The sequence below is a fragment of the Panthera tigris genome, chromosome A1 (genome assembly GCF_018350195.1).
Source record: "Panthera tigris isolate Pti1 chromosome A1, P.tigris_Pti1_mat1.1, whole genome shotgun sequence".
Lineage (NCBI taxonomy): Eukaryota > Metazoa > Chordata > Mammalia > Carnivora > Felidae > Panthera > Panthera tigris.
Window position 1 is genome coordinate 187,824,130 of NC_056660.1, and position 11,602 is coordinate 187,835,731.

The 11,602-nt window shown below is 37.1% G+C and overlaps 1 protein-coding gene across 2 annotated transcripts in view; it reads left to right on the forward strand.

The window, feature by feature from the left end:
• RNF145 (ring finger protein 145) overlaps positions 1-10,752 on the forward strand; it is a 58,628-nt gene extending 47,876 nt beyond the window's left edge. For both annotated transcript variants that reach the window (XM_042993447.1, XM_042993439.1), the window contains exons 9-11: positions 5,513-5,660; positions 6,545-6,901; positions 9,135-10,752. In XM_042993447.1, coding sequence (XP_042849381.1) covers positions 5,513-5,660; positions 6,545-6,901; positions 9,135-9,521 — 892 coding nt within the window. In that variant the 3' untranslated portion in view covers positions 9,522-10,752. The remainder of the gene's footprint in view (positions 1-5,512; positions 5,661-6,544; positions 6,902-9,134) is intronic.
• The last annotated feature ends 850 nt before the right edge of the window (positions 10,753-11,602 follow it).

Consider the following 11,602-nt stretch of genomic DNA (forward strand, 5'->3'; position numbering starts at 1 on the left):
GGCAAGTTCCAAACTTTGAAGGAACAGATTATCCCTATTTTAAACATGCACTTCCAGACAATAGAAAGAATACTACACAACTCATTCTGTGTGGCTAGTATAATCCTTGTATTGAAATCAAACAGACAACTTGAGGAAGATAAAGTTTTATTTCACTCATAGTAGGAGGTACTATGAAGCTTTTGTAATACTGGCTCAAGTAGAAACAACTTGAGCATTTGAACAGGGAGCCCCCAAACATCTGTGTATGTGGAACTTTGGTATGTGACAGAGGTGCCATATCAGATGAGTGGGGACAGGTGGTAGTCTTCCGTAATTCTGCTGGAAGAAAATGGTTTCTGTTTAGAAAAGGATGGAATGGGTTCCTATCTCACACCATAAACAAAGGATCAACTCTGGAATTTTAAGAGACCTGAAATGTCAAAACAAAAAGTTAAAACTCTACATAGGCTAGCATATTTTGGACCTTCAAGTGGGAAACAGTCTCTTAAACTGACAGAACTGCTGGGAAAGGGAGACTAGGAGTTGAGAATGACTGTGAAAGCAGAGTGATAAATCTAACTATTAAAATTAACTTTTTAAACCTAAAGTTAACTTTACAAACTACGAGAAGATACTCGAAGTATTTATACTCATCCAAGAATTGATATCAATACACAAACAGCTCAGATGAAGAAGAGAAATAGAAGATGAAATACATCTTTATTTTTAGGCTTTTAGTGAAAGAAGAAACACCGGACTATGAAGAGAGGTTCAACCTCTTTACTAATGGGGGAAATGTAAATCAAGACCACATTGAGGTGCTATTTTCAGCCTCTGGGATTGGCAAGGAATAAATAAAGAAGGAAGAAGAGAGAGAGAAAAAAAAATCAGCTGATACCTAGGGTGGAGGAAGGTCTAGATCACAGGGTATCTCTGGTTTCTGGTGGGAGTGTAAAGTGTAATGATTTTGGAAACAGTTTGGTCATTATCTCCTCCTACACGTATACTCAGGACATTCTTGCACATGCTCAGTAAGGACATATAGAAGAATGTTCATAGCACAATGCATAGTAGCAGACATGTGGAAACAACCCAAATGACATGTTTGGGAACAAACAGGAAAGTGGGTGAGTAAATGTGATAATAGTCACCATGGAATATTAGAAATCTAGTGACACATAAAACAGTAGGAGTGATTCATAACATTATAAAGTTAAAAAGTAAGTCCAAAAAGATGACAGTGTAGAATGTTATTTTTATGTTAAAAACAAAAATTCTAAATCTCCTTTTTAGGAATACATACAGATCAAAACTCTAAAAAGGGAAGCAAGCAAGAGAGTAAAGAACACTTTCATTGTATGGAGTGAGGCAGGATATGGAAAAGGCAGGCCTTCCATATGGTTAAATGGGGGTTATTGTCCAGGCCCTCACTTTTGTATGGGGAGATGGGTTCGTGAAGGCTTGCTACAATATTTAAGAGAGCTAATTAGGTTACTAACTCAGTAAAGAGAGGGACACCCACAGACCAATGGCAATAGTGCATTCTGAATCAGGGATTATGATTAATTCAGTGTACTGGGTTAAGATTAAAAAAGGAAATGAAACGTGTCTTAATTCTCAAATTAGAGAAATAAGAGATAATATTGATAATTCATGAAACATTGCTTCTCTCTGTCATTAAAGAAAATAATTATTAGGGGAAGAATCTTCACATGTCTTTGGAGTTGCTTAGACTAGAGGTAATTTTCAGTGTTTAACTTAAAAAGGTGTCTCAATTTTAGCCAGAGAGATATTTGTTAACCTTTATCTATAAATTTTACTCCAGGTCTTAACAAGGAATTTTAGGATGATGGTCTACTTATTCTAATTACGTAGTAGATATTCAAATGACAAACTTTTTAAAAAAAATGGATTGGGGTGTTTATAAGATATATTTTATTGTATAGTGCTTAGCCTGGGTTGTTTTTTTTTTAATTTTTTAAAATTTTTTTAAGCTTTATTTTTGAGAGAGAGAGAGTGGGCATGAGTGGGGGAAAAGCAAAGAGAGGAAGATACAGAATCCGAATCAGGCTCCAGGCTCTGAGCTGTCAGCACAGAGCCTGACGTGGGGCTTGAACTCATGAACTGTGAGATCATGATCTGAGCCGAAGTTGGACACTCAACCGACTGAGCCTCCCAGGCACCCCTATAGTGCTTAACCTGTTACTGGGATGAGGTTTCAGTGTCATTTTCTGCTATTCTTTTTATATTTTATCTTAAATCAAAAAAAAATTTTTTTTAAGTTTATTTATATATTTGAGAGAGAGCATGAGTGGGGGAGGGGCAGAGAGAGAATCCCAAGCAGGCTCCACACTGCCAGCACAGAGCCCGTCATGGGGCTCAAACTCAAGAAACCGTAAGATCATGACCTGAGCCAAAACCAAGAGTCAGACACTTAACCAATTGAGACACTCAGGCGCCCTTTAAATTAGATTTTTACTGAATTTTTACTGCTTAAATAGATGTGTGTATTTGATTCTGTATATAATATACACACCTGTATTTGTGTTTATGTATATATATTTTTGTGTTTGTGTGTATACACACTTATGCCAAAATTAGACATAAATTGTAACTCTTGATATAATGTTGTATATACTTCTCAGTGTATGTGTATAAATATATGCTTGTGTATATGTAAATATATACCTATTTTATATAAATGTATTACAGCTTGATTTTGAAAAATATATTTAAAGTTTTAAGGTAAATTACCCTATTTAAAGAAAATTTATAATTTATCATCTAATATAGTATAACTACTGTTACACTAATCCCTTCCTGCCTGCCTTTCTTTAAAAAACTAAAATTGTTGTGCATCTCAAAGCAGAACTACTGACAAGTTTGTCTCTTAACTTCAGAAAGTAGAAATGCTTGCAAGAAAAGGTGTAAAACAGTTCCAAAGTGCCTGTCTTTAATTTTTATCATAATAATTCACTTTCTTCTCTGAATTACTAATTACAAGGAGTCCCACACAGTTTAGCATTTAACTTTGTGTGTGGTTATTTTTCCTTCCCACCTATATTATAGTTAAAGGTAGAATGGGTGATTTATGTTACTTTTTTTTTGTCTCCTTGAGACTCTACATTGATTTGAGATCACAGATGCTGATTTTTAATTAAAACAGTTTAATTTTTTTGTAGCCATGAGCTTTAAACTATTTTGGTTGAAATCTACATTTCCTCATAATGAACTTAAATAAGTGTTCATGTTTTATAGGAAATCATTAACAATTATTAAGTCTTGATATTCACTTTACATAGATTGTAATGGAGTTTTGTGTTTAAGAGAGAGGAAAAGACAGAGGGTTCACACTGTCTTTCTAGATTTGTAATTACTATGTTAAAAAATTAACTTTGGCCTTTATTTACCCAGGAAATGGAAACAGCTGATATATATATATATTTTGATCCCTTGTGGTGGCCCTCTATCATCTATTTACTTGGAAATTGGGTATATAAAGTAAATAGTTCTATAAGTAAACTTGCAGGGGAGTGGAAATCACACCTTTTTTTCCTGTTGCATGAAAATTTTCCAAAGTTCTGCTTCAGGCACTCGGGGAAGGTTTTTGTTTATGTATCTTCTAGAACTTGGTATATAATCTGTCTTAAATTGGGATGTATTTAAGGAATGATTTATTAGAATACTGTGATGTATGAAGAGATACACAAAAAGAAAAGTTATGTTCCTTCTCCTTTTACCATAATTACACAGCCTCTGGTGTATGTATTCCACTACTGATGAGTAGGGTTCAAGTGGAGTCAGAAACTGAAATCTAAGAAGCCTCTTAATTTGTTGGTGTCTTAAAAGCACAAGGTTATACTATATTTCAAAAGTGTGTGTGTGTGTGTGTGTGTGTGTGTACACAACATATGTGTACACATACTGAACTATATATGAGGTATATATATGTAAACACTAACCTATATATATATATGTGTACTTTATATATATATTTATATGTACATTATATACATTAATGTATACTTTATACCTATATAGTAACTATTCCCCCATGAGGTAACCATAACTTTTATCTTGCTTATAGGGCTTTGCATTTGAGTGGATAGATAAGTAGGTAAAAAAATAAAAGGTAATGAAAATAATTTGAAAAATATCAGGCAAAAATAAATGTTCTAGTTTTATTTGGCACTTACTTCATATAAGCCTTTGTGCCTAAAAACTGAGCCATGTGAAGAAAGAGTTCTTGTTCTTTTTTTCAAGGAGTTTAAATTTGGGTGATAAGACATTTTTCTGGGTATGTACATATATATTATTTAGGTAATATAAACATAAACATGTTTAGCTATATGATATATAAATATCTGTATAATTGAAGCAATACTACAGTTTATTTATTTTTTATTTTTTTATGTTTATTTATCTTTGAGAGTGAGAAAGAGCACAAGTAGGGCAGAGAGAGAGAGACACAGAATCTGAAGCAGGCTCCAGGCTCTGAGCTGTCAACACAGAGCCTGACTTGGGGCTCAAACTCGCAAACTGAGATCATGACCTGAGCCAAAGTAGGACACTTAACCAACTGAGCCATCCATCCAGGTGCCCCGAAACAATACTACAGTTTAGTGATTGGCCTGTACCAGTGTTAAGAATTCTGAGAGGATTGGTGATTCCTGGAGAAAGGATTCACATTACCTGTCTGTGTGCATATATTTGTTCAGCTTGAGCTAGCCTAAAGGGTTTAGAAAAAAAGAGAGTGGGACAGAGGCATGTCTGGTGGAATGTAAGAATGTTTGTGTTTTTCTTAGAATACAGTTAATGAACCATCTTTGCTTATAGTGAGGAAGAGATGTTGACAAGTTTAGACCAAGAAATTGGGAGTAGAGGAGCTCAAAAGCCAGGCTAGGAAGTTTAGAACAGGTTTTGGCAATATTACCCTAGCAGAGCTGTAGGAAGATTAGGCAGGCCATGTCCAGGATAGATTAGGCACCAGGAGAGGAAAACCGGCTAGTAGGTCCTACATACAACACAGTGGTTCATAGTTTTTCACCCCCAAGCCTGACAGATGTGAGGATTAATAATATAGCTGTTCACTGGAGCACCATTCCTCTTAGTAATATTGTACTCACAGTAGCAGAGATTTTCATCATGGTGCAGTGGGTGGAGAAGATGTCTCATGACTTAAAACCACAAATTACTCTTGAAATTGCTAAGGCTTAATGCTACAAAAGCCTAAAATCACTTTGGAATTGGTAGGAATGAGAATGGAACCGAAAGCTAACCATTAGGGGGAAAAAAAAAGAAAAAAAATTGATGGCACTTGGCAATTGACTGTGGAGAGAAGAGGTGAGTCGGGGGCTTTGAAATACCAAGCCTATGACACTTGCCCTGAAATTTAGCACAGTGACGGGCATGGACAAGGATGCTCAGTAAACTGGGAAATGTAAGCACAGCCCAAGACCTATCAGTTGCTAATGTGATCGTTGTGCTCCTGGGTGACAGGTACTTTAAAGAAATACTTTTCTTTCTCTAGGAGTTTATGGAAACACTTCCGTGCGGTGAGCCTTTGTTTATTTTTACTAGTGTTCCCTGCTTATATGGCTTACATGATTTGCCAGTTTTTCCACATGGATTTTTGGTTGCTTATCATTATTTCCAGCAGCATTCTCACCTCTCTTCAGGTAAGCCTAGGAGTAACTAACTTTCTGCAATAACTGATTTTATTTTCCTTCTTGAAAAGAAATTAAACTTCTTCAGGATTAATGATTAGAAGTAGCCTGTTTAGGTGATCACTTCCCAACTTATTTGTCAGAAAATATTACACTGATTTCAGCATAGGAGTTAGATGGTAGGTTATTAAAATACCAGACCTGTCTATGTCACTGTATTTTTATTACCAAGGTAATTAAACTTTGCTGGTTTTGTAAATGATACACAACTATCATGTAAAGCTTAAATTAATAAGGAACTCTAAAATATTAAAAGATTTTATAACTTGTTTGGAGCACATTTTTAAAGTAAATACCTACTCAGAAATATCTTTTGTTTCATGGTATATATAAATATATGACATACGTGTGTATCACACATGTATATATACAACTGATAATACTACCCTGGAAATGAAAACCTTGTAGTTTGAAGGTGGCTCTTTGCTGCTAGATCAGTAAAAAGTAACAGAAAATATAGCACTGGCAACACACATTTATTCATTGTTCCCCGTAGGGGTAAAGGTTCTTTGAAAGTTGAGGAACATGTATGACTACAGAATTAGGACAATTTAGATGGAACTTTAATAGGTTTTGATGATCTGGGGAATAAATGGAAAGGATGAGTCAGAAACTAATCAGAATCATTTTTAAGAAAGTTATGTCTCAAGGTGTGGCTTTTTGATAGCGAATGCCTGGATTACTGAGATCACCCACATTTTAATGACACCACTGTCTCTAGGTATTAAATATGGCACCCTAAAAGTATTCAGGAATGTTGTTATTGCTTAAAGTCTATGCAAAACCTTTATTAGTGGTAATATTCTGTTTTAAAATAATGTGATTTTTTTTCCCAGGTGTTGGGAACACTTTTTATTTATGTCTTATTTATGGTTGAGGAGTTCAGAAAAGAGCCAGTGGAAAACATGGATGATGTCATCTACTATGTGAATGGCACTTACCGCCTCTTGGAGTTTCTTGTGGCCCTCTGTGTGGTGGCCTATGGTGTCTCAGAGACCATCTTCGGAGAGTGGACCGTAATGGGCTCAATGATCATCTTCATCCATTCCTATTATAATGTGTGGCTTCGGGCACAGCTGGGGTGGAAGAGCTTCCTTCTCCGCAGGGATGCTGTGAATAAGATTAAATCATTACCTATTGCTACAAAAGAGCAGCTGGAGAAACACAATGATATTTGTGCCATCTGTTACCAGGTAACTTGCACAGTAAGAATCCATTTGGGTGGGTCATACAATGTATCTCCTGGGACTTTAACCATATTAACCAAGTTTAAGTTAAATTTCTAGGCAGAATTATTTCCTGGGTTTAAAAAAAAAAAAAAAAAAAAGGTTTCAAAGATTATTAAAGACCTGATAGACTATTTCCGTTTTATTTCTAAACTAAGTTTTTAATTTAGTCCAAGTTCTAATTTATTGTTATTTTCAACATTGCTCACCCATAAATAAAGGAAAAACAGGTCAGGTGTATTTTATATTTACTCCTGAATACACACACACACACACACACACACACACACACAGATATATGTACTATCAAGTATATACTATCAGGAGTCAGCAACTTCTGAAAAGTGGTGTGCCAAGATTCTGACTCTTTTCCTTCTGGTATTCCCAGGGTGGGGAAGAAGTATTCATTTACTTAACATAGTTGGAGAGAGTGTGTGTTTACCTGTGGGTTGATGGATATCTGAGATGGAGATAGGCCTGTGTGTATGGACGTGGGGTAGAGGCAACCAATTGGTATGGCACTGTAGTCGGCCTTCCTGGCATCTTTGGCATGTGTGCCATGAATAGCTGATGATGGCCTTCTATTAAAACTGAAAGATAGTATGTAAAGGAGTTTGGAAATGTCACAACAAAAAAATAGGCCTAGAGTTTAGTCCCCAATAACCTGTGCAAGGGGGTGGTTGAGTAGCAGCTTTTATAGCTTAACTGTACTGTCAGAAATTATTCCTTTAAAATTGCTCTTAAAGAGCGTGTGCTAGGAGAATAAAACTATAGATGGTGTGTCACTGAGTATGAAGGAATGTTCTTTCTCCAAGGCTGCTCTACAGTTTAATGGGGTGTGTGTATCTGTGTGTTTAAGACTATCTAGTACAAGAATTTTGTCTAAGAATAAAATGCAACTACCACTTTTTTATTGTTACTAGAACATACCTTGGGTACTCAGAGAATAATGTTTTCCAGGTTGATTTTTGCATTTGGGGGAACTAAGGAGTATTGTAGGTTCCCACCAAGTGAAGTGGTCCTGGTCTTAGTTCTGGTTCCTTTGTGCTTGTTAGCCCTGTTGTATGCAGGACAAAGCATGTCAAAGACCCGTACATCAGCTTTAGCAGCCCATACCTAAATGTTCCATCTCTGGGATTTAAGAGTTCTCTTTTTGTATTTCCTGTTGTCACATCACTTTTTTGAGGTGCTAGAACTCTCTGCTGATATCACACAGAAAATGAAAGTCAAATTGCTTAACTTCCCAGCTGGCTGCTTTTCCTTGGATGGCTTTCTGCTTAAAAGTTGACTCCCAGGTGTTACCAGTTTTTGGCAAGGAATTTATGTGACAACTACAACTCCTTGTTTTGAGACTTCAAAGAAAATTAATGCTTGTGTCACCAAATGTATATGTTTACAATTGAAGCATCATGTCCTCAGCCTTCTCTCTTTAAATATTTCTTCTGCAAGGAATATTAATGCAAAATACACCACTTCTTTCTTAATTGCAGTAGTTATCAAACTTGAGTGTGCATAAAAGTCACATGGGTGGCTCGCTGTAATTACAGATTTGGGAATGCCATCTTCAGATATCCCAGTTCAGTAGATCTGGGGTGGCCCAGGAATGTGCATGGTTAACAAGCACTCTGGTGCTTGTGATGAAAGTTGAGAAATGCTGGTTTATACGGACCTTACCTTGAAGACTGCGTTACATTGTCCCTAATGAAATTGCCACTTCCTTGCCAATACCCTGGTGTTATGTGGCTGACTTTGTCTCCTTGCCAGTAATTTCATCATGGAATAATCTGTCCAGCTGTGTTGAAGCATTACTGTGGAAAGTCCTGCCTTCATCAGATTTTCTGAGGTTCTAATTATACTCATGCCGTGCCGGGGGAGACCCAGTAATCACACTGCAATAGTTGTGTGATGCTCATGTTTCATACTGAGGCAGAAGCCATTTAAGTTAGTTTCCTTCTCATTTTTGGTTTTTACTTTCTTTTTTATTTACTTAGGTAGTGGTTCTTGCATTTTGGTATAAAGGGGTCCCTGATGGCAGGAGGATTATTATTATGATCTAAAATGAGTTTTATTCTAAGATCTGTGTTACAAATTTTATATGGGGAACTTGTGGGAAAGAAATGATGAAACTAGAACTTTTGGGATTAGCAGCAACGATTTTAGATAATAGACATTTATGAGATACCTTTCCTCCTGCTTCTAGGACATGAAATCTGCTGTGATCACACCTTGCAGTCATTTCTTCCATGCAGGATGTCTCAAGAAATGGCTGTATGTCCAGGAGACCTGCCCTCTGTGCCACTGCCACCTCAAAAACTCCTCCCAGCTTGCAGGGTTAGGAACGGAGCTGGTTCCACAACCTCATGCTGGAGCTGAGCAACACATCATGCTTCAGGAAGGTACTGAACCTCCAAATCAAGAGCATCCTCCAGGGACTGGGATGCAGGAAGGTTTTAGGGACAATAACGAATGCATTGTCACACGATCAGATAGCCAGGAAGGGACTTGTGATCCTAAGGAATATCGTGTTAGTGCAGAAGATGAAGTATGTCCTGTTGAGGTCAGCCCAGAAGAAAAGAAGCAGAAGTAATGCTTTGATACTCTGGATAAGTTAACTCACTATGAAATTCGCACTCAGATTTGAGAAATGAATGTATAAGATGATGAGGCAGGAGACTTGACATTCCAAGAATCTGACCCAGGAAGTACTCTCAGTGGAGACTGCTGGCTTTCATCCCCTTGACATTGTGGGAGAAATTTTGCAATGTATGCTAATCAAAATGTATTTCTGTATCCTATGCTGATATAGAAGTTTGCCAACAAAATTCAGCCTTAGCAGCTTCAGAAATTGCCCCTGACTTGGAAGGGATAAATAAAATCAGATTTGAGTGCTTGAAAGGGGCTAAAGAAAGAAGGATAAAGAGCATCAGGACAGCGCGGAAAGAAGCAGGCCGAAGCAGAACAGACCTCTCACTCTCTATGGAACAGGATCATTCTTGTTACAAAGTATGAGTAGTGACCAGCCCTTGTCACCAACCCCTTTCCCTTAGTTAATTGGGACTCAGTCAGGTGATAATTGAGTTTTGTACAGCACTGAAATGAAATCAAAGATGTAGGAGCATTGATTGTATTCAAAGATTGAAGCACGCTCATACTTCGTATGTGCTTTAGGGGGTGGGTGGGCACTTGGGCCTTGCGGGTGCATTCATGTAATCTGAGACTCTTGAACTTTATGATGGAGTCTCCAATATTTTGATGTATATGAGACTTTTGTTAATATATTGTATACTGTGTTGGCTGTGTGAAGTAAACTAAAACTCTAATGAACACTTTGGGGTCCACGTTCATGTAGGAGACCAAAGTGGGAAGGGCTTTAGGGCACTGATAGAGGCCCTTAAGTGTACTTTTCAATGCTGTGTAATGTTTAATTCTTGCAACTGAATCAAAACAGTGTTAAATTATGGCAATATTTGCACTTTGGGAATGAGTACATAACTGTATGATCACACTCTGCAAATGCCACTTTTAAAGCTGTTAATAGACTTTGCACCTTTTCTTTGACAAGGATGTGTCATATTTAAATTTTTACATTCATCATGGCTACAGGTAGAACTGGGGAGGGGGGAATGTAATTTTTTATGGGAATTTTGATATGAAAAGAAACTAGTCATTTATTTATACAATAGGCTTGGCTCAAAAAGTGTTTTTCAGACTCGATATTCCTAATGTGGGATGTGACTTTATTTTATTTTTAGTAGCAAATTTGGATGTAGACTGACAGACATAGCTGAATGTCTTAATAAATTTAAATTTGAAGATAACTGTTTTGTTCTGGTGATGGTTATTGTGAAGTGTTTGAAATCGTGTTCTTGGGAAGTTTTTGTTTTTATCCAACCAGATTTCTTTCTTTTTTTTTTTTTTAATATTTATTTATTTTTGAAAGAGAGACAGTACATGTGTCAGGAACAGCAGAAAAAGGGAGAGAGAATCTTCAAGCAGGCTCCACGTTATCAGCACAGAGCCTGACACAGGGCTCAATCTCAGAAACCGTGAGATCATGACCTGGGTTGAAATTATGAGTCAGAAGCTTAACCTACTGAGCTACCCAGGTGCCCTGTCCAATCAGGTTTCTTATATCTTGATCCCTGTCAAAAATGCCCTGCAGGTGGCAAAACTTTTTGATTGGAAATGACCAGCTCTTTGAAATCTTCTACACTGGTGGAATCAAACCTAGCTTTGCATCAGAATATTTGGGGAGCTTTTTAAAAAAAGTACATATTTCATGGATAGGACTAGAGGGTATTACGCTAAGTGAAATCAGACTGAGAAAGACAAATGCCATATGATTTCACTTACATGTGGAATCTAAAAAACAAAACATGAGTAAGCATACAGAAAGAATCAGACCTATAAAGTCAGAGAACTGATGGTTCCCAGACAGGAAGGGAATGGGGGAGGGGCAAAATGGGTGGAGGGGAGTGGGAGGCACACACTTCCAGTTAGGAAATGAATAAGTCACAGGGACGGAAGGTATAGCAGAGGGCATATACTCGATGGCATTGTGATAGCACTGTGTTGTGACAGATGGTAGCTACACTTGTGAGTGTAGCATAAGAGATGTCTAATCACTGGCACACACCTGAAACTAACATAACATTGTCAACTATACTC